General features: G+C 40.6%; 1 protein-coding gene and 2 long non-coding RNA genes across 6 annotated transcripts in view; 2 read left to right on the top strand and 1 right to left on the bottom strand.

Moving 5' to 3' along the window:
- LOC111262535 (uncharacterized) overlaps positions 1–3,960 on the top strand; it is a 28,435-nt gene extending 24,475 nt beyond the window's left edge. For 2 of the 4 annotated variants that reach the window (XM_086969200.1, XM_086969199.1), the window contains exons 7-9: positions 83–211; positions 467–602; positions 1,085–3,956. In XM_086969200.1, coding sequence (XP_086825326.1) covers positions 83–211; positions 467–602; positions 1,085–1,110 — 291 coding nt within the window. In that variant the 3' untranslated portion in view covers positions 1,111–3,956. Of the gene's footprint in view, positions 1–82; positions 212–466; positions 603–1,084 lie in introns of all 4 variants that reach the window. The other 2 variants (XM_022836862.2, XM_022836861.2) reach the window with 2 other exon arrangements.
- Positions 3,961–5,546: 1,586 nt separating this feature from the next.
- On the bottom strand, positions 5,547–21,573 carry LOC147753190 (uncharacterized). Its single transcript, XR_015311940.1, has 2 exons — positions 19,772–21,573; positions 5,547–5,834 (listed from the first exon to the last, which is right to left on the bottom strand). It is a non-coding gene; the product is annotated as an uncharacterized LOC147753190 (long non-coding RNA).
- On the top strand, positions 20,689–23,079 carry LOC111262540 (uncharacterized). The gene is made up of 3 exons (XR_002681677.2): positions 20,689–20,780; positions 20,888–21,592; positions 22,239–23,079. It is a non-coding gene; the product is annotated as an uncharacterized LOC111262540 (long non-coding RNA).
- The last annotated feature ends 235 nt before the right edge of the window (positions 23,080–23,314 follow it).

Raw genomic sequence — 23,314 nt, 5'->3', positions numbered from 1 at the left:
AATATATATATCTTTTGGTAGTATTCTTTGTTTCATATTTATATTTACCGAGTTACCTGATTATAGTCATAAACTGTTTCAGAGCAATGGGGCTGATTCAACGGTGAAGTCATGTAAACTAGTGTCGTACACTCATCGCCTGGAACATATTACTGGAGACTTTGAAATCCCAAATGGAACGACTAAAGCCGCCTGGGTATCCATTTTTCATGTATGTTTTTCTTCCTGGTAATGACCTGGATGACTCTGGTAAAATTTGTTATTGATCCTGCTCTTATATAATTGCTAGAACCAGCATTATTTCCTCGTAAACATAGTACCTGGAGCAATTCTGCTTTGTGTGAAGGAAGATTTGAATATTAACTCACACTTAGATGAGTTTTAGCTCTACGAATTTGAGATCATTCTATCCCAGTTATATTATGAGACCTTGATATATAACAAACTACATTTACCGTATTTACAGCGGCGTAAAATTGAAGCAGCTGTCGACAGGCTAAGCGACCGTCTGGCAACGAAACTTAGTGCCGTTATCAGTGAAGCACTTATGATGATGTATCCATCAGTATATTTGGAATATTTTTCGATGAGGAAAAGTAAAAGTAAATAAATATGCTATAAATAGATAATTACCGTAGTAAGTACACCACTTAATCACAAAATGAACAAGTATCGATCGGGCATTATAATACACAGTACGAGTACTGATCAGGTTCCATATTTTTACATACAGAAGCAATCCAGCTCTTATTTATTTTACATTTTTCATCTAAGCACAAACAAATAATATCCCTGACTTCGATTTTAATTACGAGTCCACCAGTAGACAAGCTCCCTAAAAATCAAAGCATTGATACACGGGTAATTAGATATAGAAAATACAATGTTATCATAAATACAAATCGAATAAACCGAAAGGCAAAAGGCCACTGTTACATGCCTTCGTATATCGCACATCTTAACGATATATTTCTAATTTTTACGTCTGTTCATGATTTTAAGGAGAATGTCTTATTTAGTTAATGCTGGTTATACTTCATTAACCATGCCATACCGCATTACTTGTATCTTTACGATCGTTTAGAACGCGGGCTCGATCCAAGATTATGATAACCTTCACGTTTATGCCTGCAAACCTAATACACGATGTCGAACTTCGAATCTTGCCTATACAGCCATTGTGACTGCTTTCATCAGGAGATCTACGCGTCCCCGATAGGCAACAGTGGGTTCGACGAGGTGCCAAAGTGACTAAAAGGTTTATGCTTGAAAGATAACCTACGATATTGCTCAAAGTTTGACTATCTAACAGAGCAAATTTCGGAAAGAAACTATGGCTTCGACTAGAAATGGCACTTTTACTTCACTCCAAATGTTAAATTGACAAGCTCCACTAATAACGCCCATACTTAGCGCTTAATTGTACAATACTTACTAAATAGTCTTATTCCAAGGAATCGTATACCGCCCTGAATGAAAAATGTGTTAATCATTACCCATATCAAGGCAATAACCCTCTACCCAAAACTACATTTTTGTGCTTATGCTACTAGATCGGCTTAGCAATCGGCCGGAGTTACCTTATCTCGTACCGGCAGTCGTCTATTTCGACCTGAAATATGGGTGCGGTTCTTACATTGGGTCAAAAGCTCGTGGACCTATGATATGTCTTCCTGTTAACACTGTAGAAACATCTGAATTTCGAAGAAACTAGAAGTTGAAATTTCAATCCCAGAAAATGTCAAATATTTAGCAACCCCAAGCATAACGCTTTGGTTCTCGCAGGTAACGGAAAGTGTTCTAATATAATACAGTTTTTACTCTGGCAAAAAGTATATAGTAATATAACATGTACTGGTGGTAGAGCAATGCGGAAGTAGTTACTGGGCTTTTACAAGCACATCTGGCGAACTCCAAAATTGAGTAGCCTTGAACTATGCGCTGTCAATAGACGAAGCCTTCTAGAAGTTTGAGAGTAAGTATTAGTTATAAGTGTCTTTAGACAAAGGAATATGTGTTACTCTCGCAAATCAATGCTTAGTGGCAACGTCTTCGCTCGGTGAAAACCACAGCGCCGCGAAAATCAATCGAAGTTTGGAGAAAATATTAGGCAAAAAGGTTTATATCAAAAGCAACCGTTTCAAGAATAGAAATTTGAGTGTTGAAGACCAGCAAGGGGTAGCCGGATCTTGGAACCCTACGTACAAGAACGTATCGCTATAATCGAAGAGGCCTTTCATGAAAACAAAGCTTAGGGCCCAAGAGCTTTGTCGGCCAAAACGGATATGTATTCTCACATGTTACAGAACTATAATCCAAATACAACAAACCCAAAAAATAAAAACTCTTTGTGAATTAGCTCTAGGTCAGTTAGAAACGCGTGTGGTGTATTCACTGGCGGTCTCCAGAAGTTTTTCGCCAAAACCTGCCTGAAGCATAAGGTCGCCGTAGATGAGATCGTTTAATCTCTATCGGTAGTCGAAGAAGAACAAGGCGAGAAAATGACGTTGCGATCTGGCTACTTGTCGTCAAGTGACCTCAAGACCTGCTTGTCATGTTGCAACCACCTACTAGATTCAGCAAAATGATGATATTGAAGGTTGGCTTCATTCTGTTCACTTTGCTGATTTAGGTTGGTATCATTACGGGAGTCTTCATACCAAAAGGTCACACATAGCAAATGTAAGGCTGTTCGAAAAATTGGGAAAGAGTAACAATTAAAAATCATTGTTCAGTCCCAACTACTTCAAACTATATTTAATTACAAACTCTGGCGGATTCGCTTGTAACATCCAACTGGATTTTTTCGGAATTATTTTCACAAATATGTTGAAAGTCTCTGTCTGTAACTATTTATAACTTAAAACAACATACTATCCAGATACAACTGTCCTGAATTGTTCGATGCGTTGTTGATGTAAATAGTACATTCGCTATCTAATTAAAAATACAGTTTCGTGTAAAAAAAAAAAAAAAAACAGGTGCATGTAAGACTTTACGGAAATTATACGTTCTATCTGTTTTTAATGTATTCAAATATTTTGTTTCACATGGATGCTTAATAACAGTTTGCAGCTCTACGAACGCTTACAATATGACATCCAAACGCCTCCATCATATTGCGATGTTAACAAATTTGCCTAGAAAACGCGAAAACATGTAAGATGGTCTATGTTTGAAACCCAGCATAGAGAAACTTCGCTTTTTGTTGGAAACGATAATTTGTTTAGAGTCGCACTTTATGGCAACGCCGAGCTTACAAGTCAAGTTAATCGCATGACTTCTGATTGATCTGTGCTTAAAAATTGAATTTCCCGTAAAATTATGCGTGAGTGCGAAAAAATTTTTTATCAATATCATTAAAATTCAAATTGGTTCCATATGGTTAAGATTTTTCTTTAAACGTTCGTCTACCGGTGAACTCAATCTTTGAGGTTAATCCCCTCCAAATCGAACTTACATTATAACAGCTTTCTGACGTCCGCCTGCGTTATTGTTCAGGTGGGAAGGTGCCGATTAGTGGCCTTTGTTCTATCCCATCTTTAATCGCGTTTGGTCGAAGGCCGACAAGCCACGACTAGAACACATAAACTTAACGATCCATGTCGAACTATAAACCCGTGAGTTAGTTACGCCGGAAGACGGCAGACAATTACTTTGCAAGTCTCTCCTCACCCCCCCGCCGCCTCCACTCTTCCGCTAACAGTCCAGCTGGCTTACTGGCCGGTCACCAAATCCACAAGACCCGTAAAAGGCAATGAAAAAGGTGTTTTTTGCAAAAGACAACAGAAGGCGAGCTGTTGTCTCTTGTGATGAAATCAATATTAATTTCGTACTGGCTATTTTTATGGAGAAACACACCGTTTGATCTTTTGTGTTCGGTAATAAAGAAAGAAAGAAAGAATTAGAAAAAGGTATTTTTTTTATAATGGTATATGCAGGTGTATCAGGTTTTTGTATACTTCGATTTGTGTTCTGAATGTCTTGGGTGCACTTCGACGCAATAGAATTGGAAAATCTCAGGACTCAGGAGGACAATAAGGATAAATTTAAAAAAGATGCCAAATCAAAATAACTGGCACAGCTATGGCGCTTCTATTATTTATATTATATATTTTATATATATTATATATTACTAAAACACATTTAGCTAAAACACGTGAAATTGTGTTTGAGAAAGCTCTAAGATAACTAAATTTGAAATTTACTTCCAGATAAGAAAGTTCGAAATGCGATCGACGTGTCTTTTTCGCATGCACAGAATTAAAACCACACAAAACTAGGTCAGAAAGTAGTGTGTATGAATTTGTCCAGCTGAATTAGCAAACTATCCTTAAGTTACTTAAATATACCAACAAGAACTGAACTAAAGCAACTTGCATTACGACAGAAACACGAAAAGCTTTATTACGGGCAACTTACATTGGCCTATCAAACAAGAAAAGCAGAAGCAGGTCTTTATTATAAAGTTGCATGAAAAAAATAGTATTTGATAAGTTCGTCCACAGTATACAAATCATAATTTTCTCCGAACTGCTCGAATTTCGATACGTTATTATTATGCCGGTCTATCCGCCTCATTGGACGCAACCGCAATTTTCCATTTCGTTGTAGACGTGCGCATGTTCTATCGTATTCTAGTCCATCGTGTCTCTAATAATCTTGCTTTAGTAACCCCAAGACGGCGCCTGGAATTCCCTCACTGTCTATAGCCCTCTTGGGAGGAAGAAACGTCAGTTAACGTCTGTCCTGTTCCCGACTATTTTGTTAACTTATCGAATGTGCTGAAAGGTAAACTCATGCATAGAAGAGTGTCGACATAAAGAGAGATCATTCTGCTGGCATAGTGGACTCAGGGTTTCCTTTGGCCGATTCTTAAGTGTCGGAAGTGCCTGCGGCTTCTGGCTGTTAAAACATTTAGGACACGGCTGAAGGATATACGGGGCACACGCTCAGCCTCGTAGCCATGAATTTTCCACATGCACCCACATCGCTGTACATATCGGTAATGTATCTTTTCACTTCTAAAAGAAGTTTCTTGTTGACGTATCTTGCATCCCGCACCTAGTACAATGCATTGCTTATTTAAATACGCATTAGGTATTATGGGCTACTACATTCCAGATCATTTCGAACCTATTATGATTGTAAGAGAAGCTGGACCCAGGTACATATGTATCAGTACTACTGCATATACAATAAAGTAAAAATCTTACACGAAATTTCCTTGGCTGTTTTCTTTAGTTTGTTGTAAATACGTCGAAATGCTTGAAAAGTGTAGTCAGTTCCGCACAGTAGAAAATAATCAGACCAGAAATCGTAGAGGCTACACAAATTTTTTCTATAACTAATTGCTCAATACATACCTACCTATATCCTATTTGTCAGGCTACTAGATGATGGTGTCAGTGTTTTGGAACTGGAACCCACTTTACCCAAGTCATGCAGTTAAATTATTGCCTGAGTAGATAAGTACTAAGGTGGAAGACTGGAAGCATGTCCCATTTCAAGTATGTGGGTGCGTCCTGAAAAATTAGACTCGTACGTACATTTCTTCCATTTTATTTCTTGTTCCAAAGCCCATCGCCGTTGACCGTAAAAAATAATAAGGCTTTGTTTTTGCTTGCCGCCGACAAGGAAAGAAAGATTACACTTCCGACGAAATCCCCTTGGCTTCTTCCATTTGTTTTCATCTACTTGAGCGTCTAGGGCACACAAAAAAGTAGCCGATGAAACCTTGAAGACATGATTCTTCCGTTTCTGCACCGGCCGAGATCTCGTTGCTGATGATGTCCAGACATAGTGCAGATGTAAACCTTTCTCGAATGCATATACTTTACATGAAAAAAAAAGGTTCAAAATTATTTCCATTTATGGCATACGATCATTGTTACAAATATGCAAAAGTGCATATTATACGTGTAGCACATAAATGCTTCTTAAAGCCAATCTGGTTTTAGGACCTTAACAGTAAGACAGCGTTGTTAGGTCTCGTTGTTGGCCTAGATCACGTTTGACTTCTAAGCACGCGTTATGCTTCAATATATTGTTTTTATTACTGAAACGGTAATTTTATGAAAAGTAAGTTCCGACATTGAGAGCGGGTTGTTGCCGATATAAATCGTCGATCATCCAGCAACAACTACTTTTAATAGCATAACCAGATACGTTACATTTTGGTCGCCCAGCCTCAAACGCTTAGTCCTGAAATCATTTTTTCGTATTTTTCAGCTTCGGAATATTTTTCTCAAGCAAAAGCTGGTTATTGTTAAAAGGATAATTGGGTTCTGCTCTTGGTGTCAGGAGAAGGTTTTGCATTGTCTATGCGATTTTCTTTGTAGTTGCGAAATGTATATCTTTCTAACTTACAGCTGTAGTGTATCAACTTCTCTACATTAAAATTATAACCTTGTTGTAAAACGAATGAAGTTCCTCACAGAGTAAGATCGAAATTTTTTTTACCCTTTTTTCTTATCACGACTCTCACTAAAACGTGCACTTGATAACGTCCCGCTTACGTTATTGTCTCGGCATTTAAGCTTTTTCATCGAAGATCATAGCGCTGCACCTTCCATAAAAGGCTGTGTCATGAATTCGAGCATGGACTGCACACCAAAAGACGCTTCTTCAGTAGGTACAGGGTTCACCAACAGTGGGTCGAATAAACGCTGTTGTACTCTTGACACTTCAGCGACATATTACCTTGGTGCAGGTTAGCAGCTGCACTCTTGCTGTGCATATCTTTTCGATGCGTTGCCCACGCCTGTCGCTTGCGAGAGCTCGGTAGGAAAGCCGTTGAGTCCGCCGGTTTGGGCCGACACACCGATCAAACAGAAGACAAGCATCAAATGGTCGGTATGGGGGCGGAAATATTCAGGGAGCTAGCGGCGCATTACGTCACATTAGGCTGGCAGAAGATTTAGGATAGAACTTCATTTATGTCGTTCCTTTTTTTAATGCATCTCTCGAGCGACTTGTGATTTGAGTTATATCTACATGTTTAAGAAGCTGTGGGCAGTCTGGTGATGATCAATGATTGCGTGTGGCAAGTACGTTTGTTTGTAGAAGTATGATCGGTAAAAATTCACGTACGAGAAAACACTAATTGTGCAGCTGTATAAACTTGTGTGCACATATTCGCGTCGTAGAGTGAGTACGCAAAATGAACTGTTATTTGTCTGAATAGCAAGGTCCTGAATGTTGCCTTTGAAAGATGTATAAAAAAAAACTACCTTCATCGCCAAACTTTATCTTACCAAAACGTCATCAAAATTTTACGCTTATTTGTAAAAGCAATAACTTTTTCAAGAATTGGTAGTTTAAATAGCACGGCTGGAATTGGCAAACAATAAGTGTCAAAATTGTATATATTTCACTGAACAATTAATCCTGAGATCCCTGAAGGATTAGCTAGAAGCAATAAAAATATTTAGTTTCATCGTTTTTTACCGTTGCACTGCATAGAGCACTTAAGCACTTACAAGAAAGCTCAAACTTTCCGAACCCGTATCACGCTTTCATCATGTCATTCAGAGATTTCGACACGCTTATAAAGCTGCTGCCCAAAATGAAAACTACTAAGCGCGTATCACCGGATGATACCATTAAAACTCTATTTCGTACCCTCAGTCAACAGAAAACAAAAATGTACGCATTGTGTATTCCCACCTCTGCTGCTAGCAAAAACACGATGCATCCATCCGTTGAAACAAAACACGTGTGTTGACAGATATGAATGCATTGATTTGCCGTTTATTTTAGTAAGAGAATTTTGTCATGGCTGCCTTTTCCCCATGACCCCTACACCGTTTAGCTAAACAGTAATAGGGAATCCATAATCCTACTCACGATACAACCACTACAGAACATTACGCCATGACGCACCGACGGGAAACGGTGATTGACGTCAGTCGTACGTCCACGGTTTTTTCCGCGACCGTTGATTACTCCGCCATAACGCGCTGCCAGCAAGATGAGGTGGTAGGCATGCCAATGCGAGTAGTGGTACAGAAATACATTACAATATAATCTCTTTGGGACACCTGTTTCTGGATAGGGTCGAAGGTAGCAAGAAGGATAAAGGAGGAATCGCGTTAGCCAGGCGACCGCGAGCGACGACCGGCCACTGAAGTCGGCTAAGTCGCTACTTAGTTGAAGAGCAGCAGCAGCTACGGGCAAACTTTGTTCCAGTGCTGTTATTGTTGCCTGGCACTCATCACTGCTTTGCTCGCGCATCTCAATTGGAAAGGGGTTCTGCTGTTTGCTCCGCGCCTTTTGCTATAACCAGTGATGGGGCAAAACATCTTAAAGACACCAAAAAGAATAGAGAACGGGAAAACCAGAGTAAACGGTATAAACAGAGCAAAACAGTAGTTGAGGAAGTAACCAGACGACAAGTCGCAAGTAAAGGAGACAGCACAAGACGGAGGAGGGAAACCAAGAGGAAAGTAAAAACATGGCTAGAGTAGAAAGGAACGGGGCCGACGCACGACTGAAGAAGCGAGCAACGACAGTAGGGGACCGAACAGAAAGAGTCGAGAAAGCTAACAGAGATACGCTAGATGAACGATGATGGCGCCACCGCAGGCCATTGCCTCTAAGTTAGTCATCTGCAACCATGTTAGTGAAGCCCCCAATGCGACTAGCTACTTCCAGGTTCTCCTACTGTTCATAACAAACGAATGTAACTTGTTCAGACGAGGCTAAGAGAAAAGCCTCTGAAATCAAATAGAAACATCTTTCTTTCTTAGCTTCTCACTCTTACTTTAGGACTGACTTGTTTTAGGCCTAGGTTCATTGCTAGCACAGACATTTGTAGACTAACACGGGCAACATAAGAAATGAGAAGGGCGGCAAGAACAGGCGTCTCTGGCGGAGTCGCCAAACACAACGGTAGAGCGGGCCAATGATACGAAAGGAACCGCAAAAAATGGCAGGCGTTTAACGCGAAAGTATTATTCTGCCTAGGTAAAATGTTCATATACAAATATATACATGTTTGTATGCTTTGTCATTTTGTGTACAGGTTTATAGTTATGCACCCTATTCGTATGCATGTGTATATATATATATAATGTATGGTAGATTATATATGGCGTTGTGTGAATAAGTATACCGCCCTCTGGCTAAAGATGTGGCTGCTAAAGTTTCGACAAACGTAAGAACTGCTGGTTGGCAAATACAATAACGGTTACTATTACGAGAGGCACAACTGAGAGCACCGGGGTGGGGGGCGGGGGCGCTGTAATAGTTGTATAGAGGGGTATTAGCTGATGCTCACAATGGCGCTATATGGTTGCGGCAATCTGTGCAGGCAGAACTGACTGCTGCGGTCCAATGCTTCGCACATGTTATTTGTGTGTGTCAAGCTAGGTGTCTACATATCCTGCTGTGCCTCTGCGTGCCTCTCTTTGTGTCTGTGGAAGCGTCAGGTCTAAATGGACTTCTTCGTGTCTGTTGTACTGAGGCCATCTCGTTGTTTATAGGAGTATGGGGGTTTGATGTCAAGGGGGTAGAGGGGTCTTATCATACTAAAGCAGGAACACATCCGACGACAAGGACATTAACAAGGCGAAAGCTAAAAGACACGAATAGGGGTAGAAGTACGATGGCTAAGGGAGCGCAACGGACTTGCTGTTGACGCTCACTATGCTCTAAGTAAGACTAGAAGCTGCATTTGCAATGACAGCTGATTGCGCGTACGTAGGTATAGTACACAATGTCTGGAAAGCGCTTTTTCATTACTCTACCCGTTCCAGCCATTTACATTGTAGCTCAGTAGATGTTGTCCTATGTCGACGACAAACATGAACACATACAGAGTGTCCCAATGTATCTGTAGAATTTTGAGCTACGCTATAAGGAAGCAGGAAAAATCGTGAGACGGGATATGCTGCACGTAAAATTAGGGATTTCCGTTTTATCAGGATACTATATCATTAATTGAGGTAGGGGCATACAGAATTAGCATATTTCACACGGGACCGCTGACTTACTCCACAGATGGTGATTGGTTTGAAAATTAAATTCTGTCTAAAAGGTAACCATTTTTGGTGCTAGCGTGGCTGTTTTCTTCACTAACTAACCAAAAATGCCGATTTGATCAATTTTAGATATTGGTGCATGCTCCTAACAACTGTTTCTTTAAACAATTACTTTTTGCACGTTTCTTATTGTGTTCCTCTTCGTTAGCATGCGAATGGATGCTTCTTGATATGGATAACAAGATAATTGTCGTATCACAAAAAAACATTTATCAGCTTAGGTAAACGAGTATCGAATAAATTGAACCTTTTCTCAGCTCGAGCTAGTTGAGCTTCGACCCGAAGCGCCCCACAACTGCGTACGTGCAATTGGCTTCGTAACTACGCAATCTCTATATGGGTCCTTGCAGAATTCTTAGCACATTTGTACTGGCGATAGGCCATAAGCTGACTGTAGACACATTGCAATACATACTGAAGGCATCGACGATTTTAAAGTGCTCCTAAAAACCGAGAAAAAAACTATAAAATAATTGTACAAACCTATACGCAGTGTGAACAACTATACAAATGCTAATAACGCCAGTAAATCGTCCATAAATACTTAGAGTAATTTACTTTAATAAATGACTCTGATCTATCCCATTAAAAGCACTTTTCTGATTAAAACACGTACTGTAGAGGTGTTATCTATGTTGTGTATATAGTCGTGCTAAACTTCGTGCTACAGAACGTTGAGGAGCGGGTTTTTGTTTCCTTCTCACACACAGGAAAGAAGGTACTCGTTCTATAGATTAGGAATAATGCCATTAGCATCTGGATATCCAGACTACACAATGATTCAGCAAAAGATACACCGAGTAAAGGCCTCATTGAAAATAGGTAGAATCTTATCGGAACAACTCTGCATCGTTGGGCTTCAGGCTATTCGGGAAATCACGAATGTTCCGATTTCAGTGAATCAAGTGGGATCAGAGGAGTAAATACGATATAAAAACAGTATAAATATCACACTGATAAATAAACTAGACGAGCAATTTCAACCCCTTTAAAACATGGTTGACTGCACATAATCAAAGGCGCAAGATAGGTATAGTAGTGGTGCACTTGCTTTTATAGTTAATGTAGATGCAAAATTTAAGTAACTGTAGCATCACCTTGTGCTCAAGGATCAAGAGCGCACTATCGAATTTTTCGATGCAACTTCAATCAAATCAAATGTCCCTGATTCATCCCAAAATGATTCTTAAGCCAGATACCCGTTTAAAGGACTGCGACTATCAGACAACGCGTAGTTTATAAACGCATTTACCATCTTCATTAGTGCCTTACTCCACATATTTTAAGGCACCAACTTATACTATGTGCAGCATGGTGAGTATCCGATGAAATAGTTCGACCGATTCTTTCTTTCCTTATCAGCCGTGTGCGTTCGCGTCCCTTATTCATATTATTATACTCAAGTCCATTATCTTTGTCTATCTATAAGCATTATCAGCTCTCATTGTCGCAGCGCATAAAGGGCTGAGCGGTCTGAGTCTTAATAGGGCGACTAATTTTAATGACTGGCAAATGCAGCGGCCGCGGGGGGGTCCACTGACCCGATTCACGGGCCCAGAAAAAAAGTTCTATTTAGTCAAGCAGCTACCCACCCCTTTTTCTGATCCGCCTCCTAACGCGCTGGCTACGGCCGCCATCGCGAGCCGCCTCGAAAGCAGGCCGTCCTGCCGTGCGACCGTAGCGCGGCTGTGTGTCCTTCCGGTCGATGCTTTAACGCTGACTAACTCTATAGCATTTATAGAACTGGTTCAGTTTTCCTCGTTTTCACACGTTTTGTCCGTCGATGGAGTCTCGTTTCGCCGGTCCGTCCACCGCTGAGATCGTTGGGCAGCGCCTGTCTGACGAGCCGAACACAATGGAGCTATGGTCATTATTTCCGAGAACCACAGACCGGTCCAACTGACCAGGAGCCAAAAGCACGATTCGCCGTTAAAGCCGGCTTGCCGCGCTGTTACCCCTTTGTCCGCGTTGCCAGAAAGATCCTGCATTTTATCCTCAGTAAGACCGGTCTAATCAGGTCTGAGAAAAATAAAGATAGAAAACAGTGAAGGGGTCAGCTTCTTCCAAAAAGAGAAAATGACCGGCAAGCAGTTATTAGAGTGCTTAAATGAGAAAGTCAGCAACCCAGCCCGCCGAACAGGAGCACTCCCAATAGCGGCGCGACCGACTGCACTGACAGGATCTGCGGCCTCGGAGCCACAAGAGCTGCTCAGTATGGGGTGTTGAAAAAAGAAAAACCGGGCGGAAGCAGAACTTAGTTGATGAAAGGAAAAGGTCACTTTTCAAAAATATTATCTTTACCCTTTTCCATTTTTCCTCACCTGCTCGCCGTTATGTTTTTCTCAAGCTAAAACGACAATACGCACTCTTAGTGAAGAGCTGACTTAAAAAGCTGAAGATTGCTTTTTATTGTACTTTAAACAACTAGTATCACATATAGGCATGATGTGGGTACATGCAGACGTTCTTTGTCCTCTGCAGCAGTAGTCAACCGGCGATGACAGAACTGCAAGGAGTGCTAAACAAGGGACAGGCAATACGTAAGACTCTTGGAAGAAGAATAATTCGGGTTTAGTGAGTTTGCCAATTTCACACAAAACGCCCCCAGGTACCACTGACGCATGGGCATCACACATTGCTTAATCCACCCAGAAAAAAGAAGATGTTTTTAAGCGTTTGCATGACACACTGAGACATACTGTTTTCAAATTGTTACGGAATTCATCGTTTTAGGCCGGGAAGGCCATAGGCAGACAGGCTAAGCGCATCTGTGTAAGTGTATAATGATGAAGAGTATGCCGGCGCATTTGTGTGGGTTTTCAGTTTAGGTCAAAAACTGTATAAAATAAGATCGTCTTATGTGGGCAGTTTATTACAGAAACCGGTAGTTAAGCTGAGGTACCCAGGCAATTCGGCCAATTATCGAATATAGTTCAAATCCTTAGACATCTACGAAAATGTTTTAAAGGGCTATTACGTTTCTTTTCATTTCGAAATACATTTCTTTTCAAACAAATTGAATTAGAGATGTATTTCGATAAAAAGAATCTTAATGAATTTGGCTGTCAATCGGACGCTAGTTCTATCAATGTAACTCATTAGGTGTTTAATTTTGTCCGCGGGTTTTACGTTGTAGCTCGTTAAAGTTTGCTTCAAACTAATCAGGTGTGTTATGAAAATATGGCCTAAAGCTGAAAATTTGATTCCGCAGGCCAAGGCTCTATTTTTCTATTCGGGCACTATTATACGCACAGGATGATATGTTTATTTGTTATAAGTGAATTAATATCACTAGATCTATGAAACAAAGTATAAAAAATTCAATTGAACAGAACCAGTCAAACATCGTCTTTTGTAGAACTCGAACGCTTTTATACGGACCATCCTGAAAGGAGGACCAGAATAACGTAGTTAAATGGCGATTGCATATTTTCACAATCCAGTTGGGTCGCAGGTTGTTTGTTACGGATGATTATGGGTATAGCCTTGAGTATATGTTTCAAATGTAGCGTCAAAAATGCTGATGGCAACCGTAAATGCTCTCCACTCCAGTTAACTGTCCGGCTCAAGAAAATCACAATGAACTCAGTAAAAGTACTCTTTTGCAGGGATATATCGCATTTGAAATTTACCAGTACGTGGTTTGCTCTACAACAAAAGAGCAGTTCAGACAGGTGCAAAATCGCAGGAGCGACACAGATCAAAGAAGTAGAAAGATAATATGAGATGGCCTTTTTATTTAAGGCCATTTCATATTATCTTGACGGCCTCAGCTTGAAGCGTTCACTGCCTTCATCTAAATGTATAAACAAACTAAAGAGGGCTCGCAGGGCAGCCATACGGTCACCAAATCACCTTTTTTTTTCGGCCAAATCATCGTATGGCCAATAACCTTGCTGCAAAAATGTCTTAGGTCACCGACATACTTCACCAAGTTGAACCTTTCTGAGGGAAACGCGTTGCAATAGAGACAAATGTTTCTTCTTGTTGTGGACATTTTTTCTGCCGCGGCGCTTTTACCCTAATTTTCTGTCAGGCCTTCGCCTGAACTCGAGCCCTGTAGTTGAAAAAATAATCACATGTCTGTCTATCACATCAGTATTTCGAACGATATTTGGACCTGGAAAAAGTTCGTTTCGCTTATTTTAGTAATATGTATTTGCTACGTTGTACATATCCGAAGACGTTTTACGATCGTACGCAAATGAGATCGTAGCTGAACACAGAAGCGGCTACATAGGGGTACGAATAGACACTATTGCTAGTTTTATTGTTCTATTTTAGTCAGGCCGAACTTCACTTGGGATAGCCTATCACCGAATCAGTAATCACTGTACCTACGAACGTTAGAAGAATGATGATCTAATTGACGAACGCAGTTACACACCAAGTTGATTCAGGCCGCAAAGGGCGTCCGTTTCAAGCAAGCTGAACACTCGTTAGGGACCGAACAAATAATGACGTCGAAACTGAATCCTATCATGACCTATCCCTTGGATCTATTTATCCTGTCATTTTGCAGCCAATAAAAATAAATCCTGAACATGCGCCATGCACAATGCGATCAATGTGCATTGATATACAGTTGCAACACTGTTGGCAGATCGCCACAACGCTGCAAAGATCATCAAGGATTCGTGAACACATTGGGCACGGAGGCCTTAAACGAGAGAAAAATACCTGAATGGTATTCGTTTAAGAACAAGGAGCGAGGAGGTAACCAGATGTCGGGACTCAAAGAACAACAAATGATGCATTAAAGCAGAGCTCAGAGTCTAAGGGCTCTGTCAACCAAAATTGTCATTTTACATGTACAAAATGGCGACCCCAACACTGTAAATGTGAGAACAAAGCAAAAATAGGTTCCCCGTGCAGGTCACTTGGAAATTAATGTAGTGTATTTCGCATACAGTTCGCAGAACTTCAATCAACATTAAGTCAGCGTAAAGCATATGGTCATTGCAGACGAGGCATGACTTAATTTCCAGCGAGGACTTAAAATCCGGGAGAACAAGGCATCGCCCTGAAGGCGCCCTTCGGGGTTGTGTCGAGTAGGTTCAAAGGTAAGGCGACGGTAGCGCTTGCAGTAAGCATCAAGGTGCCGCCGAAAACAGAACTATGAATACAGCCGGCTATCTGGAATTCCTCAAAAGAGACCTGAACCATTGACCGCAATTGAAAGTGCATAGTCTGGTTATTTGATAACAACGCCGAACCTCATTGCAGTGTCTTCATTATCTTTTGTATAGAGCAAAAGAATATTCAACGCTAGTTTCAACTCGCTTATTCTTTGGATCTAAGCCTGTGTGCTTACGGAGCCGCCTATACCTTAAAAAGAACGACTGTTGGGAAAATATGTCATTATTGATTTACCCCGAGCAACCATAAATAGAGAAATTACATAATCCTACGCAGGTACAAGGCTGTCCAGGAATTACCAGAGCAGTGAGAGAAATATGTAGAAAAAAATTTAAAGGAAGTATCTCTAACGTTGAATTTCAAAATGCGTCTGATTTGAATATGTATATGTACTATTAGCAAATAAGGTCCCATAACAACGTTCCGCTTGTTAAACGTAATGAGAAACTTTTATGCCAGTTAGCTTTTTTAAGGTAAAAAGGTACCATAGGGCTGTGTAGAGTCTGTCAATACTTCAAGTAACTATAAAAGTCAATGAAATAAACTTTTTTCCAAGGAAAGTTTGAGGTGTTGCAGAATCAATTGTTGTTAAGCGCCTAATGTTCGGTTACAAGGTGGGTCGCAAATCTCCCGATAAATTGAACGTTAAACCTATCTGACTTCAGCGAATCGTCCAGCAGTGAAACAAAATACTTAAGTTTTATTTAGTGACACCAAACGCTTTCAATATTATAAAAAAAGGCTAGTCAATATAAGAAACAATGGTAAATACTAGCATAAAACATTAAAAAATATGCACATGTTTATTTATTGGCTTATACGAATACTAATTGCGCTTTTTCTTCCAAATATTCGCTTTTCCTTTATACTCTCACGTTTTGTTTACTTTCGTCTCGAGTTTAAACTCCAAAAATAAGTTTTCTAATTGAAAAAGCGTTTAGACCCAGTATATTTAGTTGTTTTACGGGGATCAAAAAGCTACCGGTGAAGCCCATAATATTTTTTCCATGTACAACGGTAATTGACAAGATTGCTTGGGTCCCTTAGGTTTTCTAAATTCCAGGATCTAAGGCACCCTATTCATCCGAAGTCGATGAATATCTCAAATGATAAACAATCTGCTTATTGATTCGAAGACAACCCGCTGCTTCCTTCTTGATATACTTAAAGAGCTAAAGCCACTGATTGCCTTCTGCTTTTATTTGCCATTAGTAAAAAGTATCTGTGCGACTTCTATGACATAAGACGTGTAACCGAGGCCTTCATGTGACATCGTGACCCCACATACATCAAATCACCTATCCAATAACAAGATTTGAGCAAAAATTTCATGGAAATGCATTTCTGGGTGGCATTTACTAAGTTTGGAGTCCGTATTGTTTTTTTGTCTGTTGTGGATCTTCTGTTGAACTCGGCTGGAACCTGCCTCTGGTACTCCTACAGCCTCATATTCGTTCTCAGTGTTTTGGATTGTCAAATTGAGGTGATGCAAAAAGCTTATTTACTGCCTTGTTGACGGGTCGTTCCGCGCAAAGAAACTGGATAATTGGCGGAGACGCTAGGGGTGTTCAATAAGGTACTACCAGATAGATCTATTTCTCGCGTCGTTAGTTGAAAAGCAAAATGTCCTAACCTTTTCCCAACTGAGTAGAGTTCAGAGACCATAATAGCGCAGCAAATCTATCATAGTTCCTAAAACCATTGCAAGCAAAATTATCATTCATAGCTATGCTTGACGTAAATGCGGCACATCTGCCTCCCTTCTTAAATAATTGTATATAACTATATGCTACACGGTGCTTGTTTTATGTGCCAAACACCCACTTATGTAATAAAAGTGACTTAAATTAATTTGAGTTGAATTCATTTAACTGTTTTTTTGTTAAAGTCCGATATAGAGGCTGTTTTTCGTCATGGCTGCAATGTTGTTTACGTTCACCTTAGAACAAATCTCTTTCACCAATACACAGGATTGCGATGGTATCAACAAACGAAATCCAGTTTAATAATATTTGTCTAAAAAATGGCTGTAGACAGTATCAAATCAGTAGTTCAAAAAATTGGACCTCAGTTCCGTTTTCCTTGAGAGTTCACACACACTTTTAAACTGTTTAATGTGATTCTTTTTACCATAGCGTACGGCGCCTATATCTTTCGAATAAATTTGGTAGGCTATTTATCGTAGTAGACATGCATTCATTCGCTACTTCTGATACGAGAAAAAAAGTTTACTCTTCTGAAACTAAATAACAAACTCGTTAGGCGAAACGGGATGCAAACTTTTTGAAATTTAAGCGAGGATAGGCCGTTACCTAGTCTATTTGTGTTGGGTGAAGCGTCAACGAAATTTGAAATTTCATTTTTTGCCTACAATCAGCCGTCGACGTTATCGCCAGCTTTCATGTGGCCTCATGGATCAGAGATAGATAGTTTCTATAAGGCGAAAGGGAAAAATCTAAATAGGGTTTAACACTGAAAAGCTTAAAAATGTATCAAAAGGGACTTTGCAAGTCATCAACACGCCTGGATCTTTTTATACAAACATTAAGGGTCTTTTCATAAAAGAACGTGTCAGCCACCAATCACGTCGTCTTGCTAAGCTCGAAGGTAAGTTTTTTTTTTTAGAGATGTTACGTTTTTTGTACTTTTTGAATTTTCGGCGTTTTTGGTAATCATTTGGTTTTTTCGCCTGTTATCCAGTCAAAGTGAACCTCGTTAGAATTTTTGTTAAATGGAACGTATTCAAAACACACTACAGAGAGTTGACATCTCGCTTGATTCAGGTTACTATTGAAAGAGTTTGTTCTGAATAACAGAAGGAATATTTAGAGGATGATTAATGGGTTGTGTTAATTCCCGATTGAAACAGGCTAATGGTAATTATACTAAATTATCAACAGCCACGTGGAAAAAAGAATACCTCTTTCTGTTTAGATACAGTCTTAAAAATAATTTCGAGTTTAAATGTCGCACCCCATATAACGTAAAGCATTGGGGAACCAAGTCGGCAAATTGACAAAAGGCGGTTAACAGACAAAAGCGGGTAACTGAAATACACCTAGTACGATTGAGCTAGACAATGTCTCATTGTTGTCGGCGGTGGCGGCCGGTGCCTGCGAATATAATAAACCGCTGAACCGAAGCTGCCTGTGGTTAGCGGAACTAGAGAAGACGCTGTGTGCCCGCCTTCACTTGACGTGACATGCCCCGCGGGCGTCATCCAACGAGGATATTTATCGCTCACGCACACAGATTGCCACAGCCTTTCAGCTAACAGCAGCCGCTAAACGGTACCACGCACATCAATGAACCACACGGACGATAAACTCGAGACGACGACGACGTCGCAGCAATGTGGTCGCGGTCTGCTGTCTGGCACCGTCATGGGATCAGAAAGCAGCTTAGGGATGCTATAACACCGGAAGAGCGACAGAGCCAAGCCACTTGTGATGCCTTCCACTGACCGATCGTTTGATTCGACCAATGAATGAAAATGACAACAACGAGGATAACGGAGAAGAAGCCACCAGCGCCCACTCCTACCAGCGCTGCTTCCGTTTTCAATTAGCTGCCACGTTTTAAGTGATAGAACTGGACACATACGGCGGAGAGGACGATTTAAGGGCGGAGGTGGAAAAGAGCGGATGCTTTTTAACGAAACGCGAAAGGTCGCCGCATAGAGATTTCTTTTGTCACACACATGCAGACGAAGACAGATTTGCTCTTTCTGAGGGATAATAGGCAGACGATGAATAGCGGATATCGCCGATAATTGGCATAGCCAAGTGGCGCATTTAAGCAGTCGGGCAGGGAGGGCGTAGATTCTAGCTGGTTTGGCGTAAACAAACAGCGGATTGGAAATGGCAGAGTTTAAGCTAAAACAGACAGATCCAACTTCATAGTCTGTGCGAAGAACATATATATGCGTATGATTGTATAGAGGTAGAGGAATATAAAATGGCTGTTTGACAGGCTGTACCCCGCTACGAGCTGTCCTGACGGGGCTTGGTCAGGTAATCACTTCTAAGGTGTCGGTTCCTGTTTATGGTTGAAGGCAGCGGTTGCCGTAACCGCGCATTATTCGCGCAACTCTTTTCCGTGAATGGCTCGAATCGTAGCGGATAAATCGCCTTCAACTATGCGAATAAAGTGTTTGAGAGTGCTTGCTTCCTTAATAATGGGGTCAATTAAAGGTCCAGGCTAGACGCGTGGACGGTATATTCAACTTCAACTTCGAACTGTTTCGGTTAAAAGTGCGCGTGGTTTGTAGTTACGCTGCCTCAAAACAGAATGCACGCTAACAATATGGGATTGCATTGAGTAAGCTAAAGTTGGACCGATCGTCATTTAATGGTTAGGCTTAGTCGTTTTCACAAGCTCTACACTATCTCTGTGAAAAAAACAAAAGCCAACATATCAGGTCCCACATGTTATTCGGATATTCATTACATGTGGCCAATACAGAGACCGTCATCATCTCTTAGTGTTTACATTGTATGTTTCGTTAACTTGTCTTTTAAAATTGAGACAAACTATTCGTATCCGCCTTTAAGGCACCTCATATATATCAATTGTTTAGCGTAACATACATGATACATCGCCTTGTTCATTATTGGCGTTTCTCACACAGGCCCGTTTTGCTGCCTCTACACCGAGTACAGTTACCCAACGAAATTGTACCACGAATCCCGTTCGGGGGATTCTTGTACGCGGAACACGGTTGCCCTTCGTTTAATCTTAATGATAAATAAGCCACAAAGCACAAGTCAGAACGGTCCGCCAGCATTAAAAGTCAAATCCCTTGCCAAGTATTTTCCTCCATTTCCTGATATCAGATCTTCTTTTTTTTTTTTCTCTTTGTCTCCAGAGTCTCTGTAATAAAGCATCGCAAAACGATATGTAGCTTAAGTCACCCTGTTCGTACTTCACGCAGGGCTCGCGAATGATATCACACAACAGCAATCACCGTCTCCAATTGCGCAACTGCATTCATAACAGTATCGACACGGTGCACTGACAATGAACTTCATCACAATTTGTACGACAGGAGCGAATCGCCGCTGGCGGGGTGCAAAACAGGCCCCAGCTGCCGTGTTGTCTCTGGGTGGTGCACACGGTTTCCCGCGATTTTCGGCTACTCGCGGATGATGCCGCGCAATGATCTTGGTATGCCCACAGGAGAGAGATGGCACACAAGCAATTCTTCTGGAACGCTGCCCCTAGCTGTTGCTGGGCGTGCTTATTTATTGAGATCCATAAAGTTTTATGACAGCATGTTGCAGGACGAAACAGAGCGCACTTCTACTGTTTAACTGAAGTGACCAAATGGCAGCAGCAACTGCCGCGGTGATAGTGGATGCTTGCCAAATCAACCAATGCTACTTTGATACGATTAGCCCCTTGAGAAACGTTGACCGTGACAGCGGCAGGGCGAAGCGGTATGTGAGAAGGCTATACTGTGGAAACGAGAAGAAACCAAGGTTTCATGTATGACCTGTTCTATATGCGCGTATATTGTGGCAGTGAAGTGACGCCATGAACTGGGGGTCGTGTATCTGATCATGGCATGACTTATTGGTTCGCGTCTTAATATCGATGGTGCGTCATTGTTTAGTTTTTACGAAATATGCACGGCGAACGCAAGGAAAATATACCTGTAACATCGCACTTCTAGAAGCTAAGAAAATGCCTTTGCTTCTTTTCAGACGCATTGTTGGATTTAAGGTCATTTAATACGCGTCTAGTTCGTAGACTCTCGAACGTAACTGTTATTAGTAATGGTCAGGAGATCAATGACATGAGAACCGTAGGGAGCTTTGTCTGTATAGTGCAAAAAACCGCACCGAAATAAGAATTAACTACATAAACAGTACAACTGTATACGGTGGAGAATATACACATTTGTTGTGCAGAATTTGCATGTTATACTTAGTGCTGATCCAACCTGGAAAATTCTTCCAGATAAACCACAAGATTTATTCTGATTTTGAGCGCATAAAGAGAACAACTCAAAACGCTGTGAGATTTCTAATTATCAATCTCCTCCTAAGCTTATCTCTAATAACTTAATCTGAAGATCATTAATGGCGTTGTATACTACAAGATCTCAAATCATTGTCATTGGCAAAGTCTGTTACTAAATAAATTGTGCTCCCTATAAAATACCATTAGCAGAATCGAAAAACGGTGTTTGCTGGTAGAAACTAGATCGTTGCTCGGTCTAAACCAAGTCTCCTGTATGCATTCGTGTATCGATATGGCGAATCGAACCTCGTGGACTAACTCCAGATTAACCACACTGATGGACCTATACGTGTGCCTCGATAGGGCTTGCTTCGTGAGCCCTAGTATTCGTAGCTGGGCGCAATACAACTCCAGTTTTACCACGCTATGGCTTTTGCCCTACATAGGTAACTCGATTGCAGAAATTACAGCGTAGATTAGGCATCGAAATCACACTTATGGCGTCCGGAGTTCGATCCTCAACTGCATTTTAGTGATTTTGATAAAAATTGAAGTTACTTTGACTTACGCCCTTACGTTTGATTAGCGTTAATATAGCTGTTACATTCCTTTATTTTGTATATTTATTATTTTAGCGATACACTCAAAATAAATTCTAGCTATGTTACACACGCTTCTTTGAAGTTCGGCGCTGAGAGGTTTCAGGTCATATAAGAAAGAATGAATGAATTGTATTTCAGTATCTTTCTATAATCTTTTGGGTAAAAGATTAGTTACATCATAATACTAGACTTCGTCGCTATGAAATGTATACTATGCCAAGCAAATCGTACTAAGATCCAAAAACATTTTATAAGTAAATGAATTTTCGATTTCTAATGTACAAAAACCAAGCTATACTACCATCACGAGATAGAAAGGATATTATTATTTTATTAACTAGACTCTGCATTCGTTACAGAGGCGAGCTCATAAACAAAAGTAGTCATTACCAAAGTTTCCTACATAATGACCACCATTATGACATTATTGAATATGTTTCGTGCGTTTTTGTGTTTTGCGTATTTTCGTTTGCCGCATTTTCGAAAAAAGGTTTGCTGCACCAAGCTTTATAGAGGAAATTTCTCACTGTTGTGTATTCAAGGTCAGCAATCGCTGCTGATACACATCCAGGACTTGCTTTAGCATCTTCGTTCACAGTGGCCCGGTCTACCTATCACCTGCGAAATACGTCTATCTCAATTCTATTCGCAGCCCAATAAGGTGGCAAACATGGCATATTGGTCAATAAGGAAGAGCTTACTGATTAGCCAACTGCACTGAGGCATCGTTCTGCTGTACTACCATGGGACAGTCGTGTGGCAAGGCACGTTTCTGTGGCTAGAGATTTCTAGGTTCGGGTCTATATGAAAGTGCAGGGAATAGAAGAGCGAAGGGGTGCAATAAAATCCGCCCCACCAGACTACAGATAAGCCTTATTCAACTGATGTTATTCGTCCAATACAGATACGTTATGCTGAAGTCGCATATGCATGATTCGGTACGTAGTCGTTGAGTGGAACAGATATCCTAATCTGATGGTGGTTTCCTACATTCGATACTAATGGTAGCAATACTGAATAAAGCAATACAGGGACGTGTAAAAGATAGTTGTAAAACCTATAAACTTTGCAAGTAACGATCGTTTTTATGAAGAAACAAGATTATGAAAAGGCGAGTGCAGCTGTCACTGCTGAAGGCTTTTACGTGGACGTGCGATACTAAGCGAGGGGTGACTTAAGGACTTACTATAGACTTTGTTTATTTGTGCCTTTCGAAGTCGATTTCCACAATTAATATGCGATGTATCAGGGTAAATATATGTAATCTTGCTTGATTTAAACAAAGCTTCAAATGTTTATTTGTCAAACGAGAATAAACCAAAAAAACATTATGATTCTACTGATCTTTTCAACGCGTACAGCAAGTAACGACGATCTTTTTTCGCAACGATATCAAGCGTGTATTTTATTGTTAGGAGAAATGTGTCAAGTTAAAGCCCAGTTTCCACTATAATAATCGTATAACTTCATCCTGTGCCATAAATCATTATTTTCCAGAAAAGCTCATATGAATAGCTACGGCATATGAAATGCTTCAACTCAATGAAAAAAATCATTTCTCACACG

Source organism: Varroa jacobsoni, unplaced genomic scaffold, assembly GCF_002532875.2.
Source record: "Varroa jacobsoni isolate VJ856 unplaced genomic scaffold, vjacob_1.0 scaffold_672, whole genome shotgun sequence".
Classification (NCBI taxonomy): domain Eukaryota; kingdom Metazoa; phylum Arthropoda; class Arachnida; order Mesostigmata; family Varroidae; genus Varroa; species Varroa jacobsoni.
Note: the sequence above shows the minus strand (reverse complement) of the source record. Positions and strands in the feature narration are given on the sequence as shown.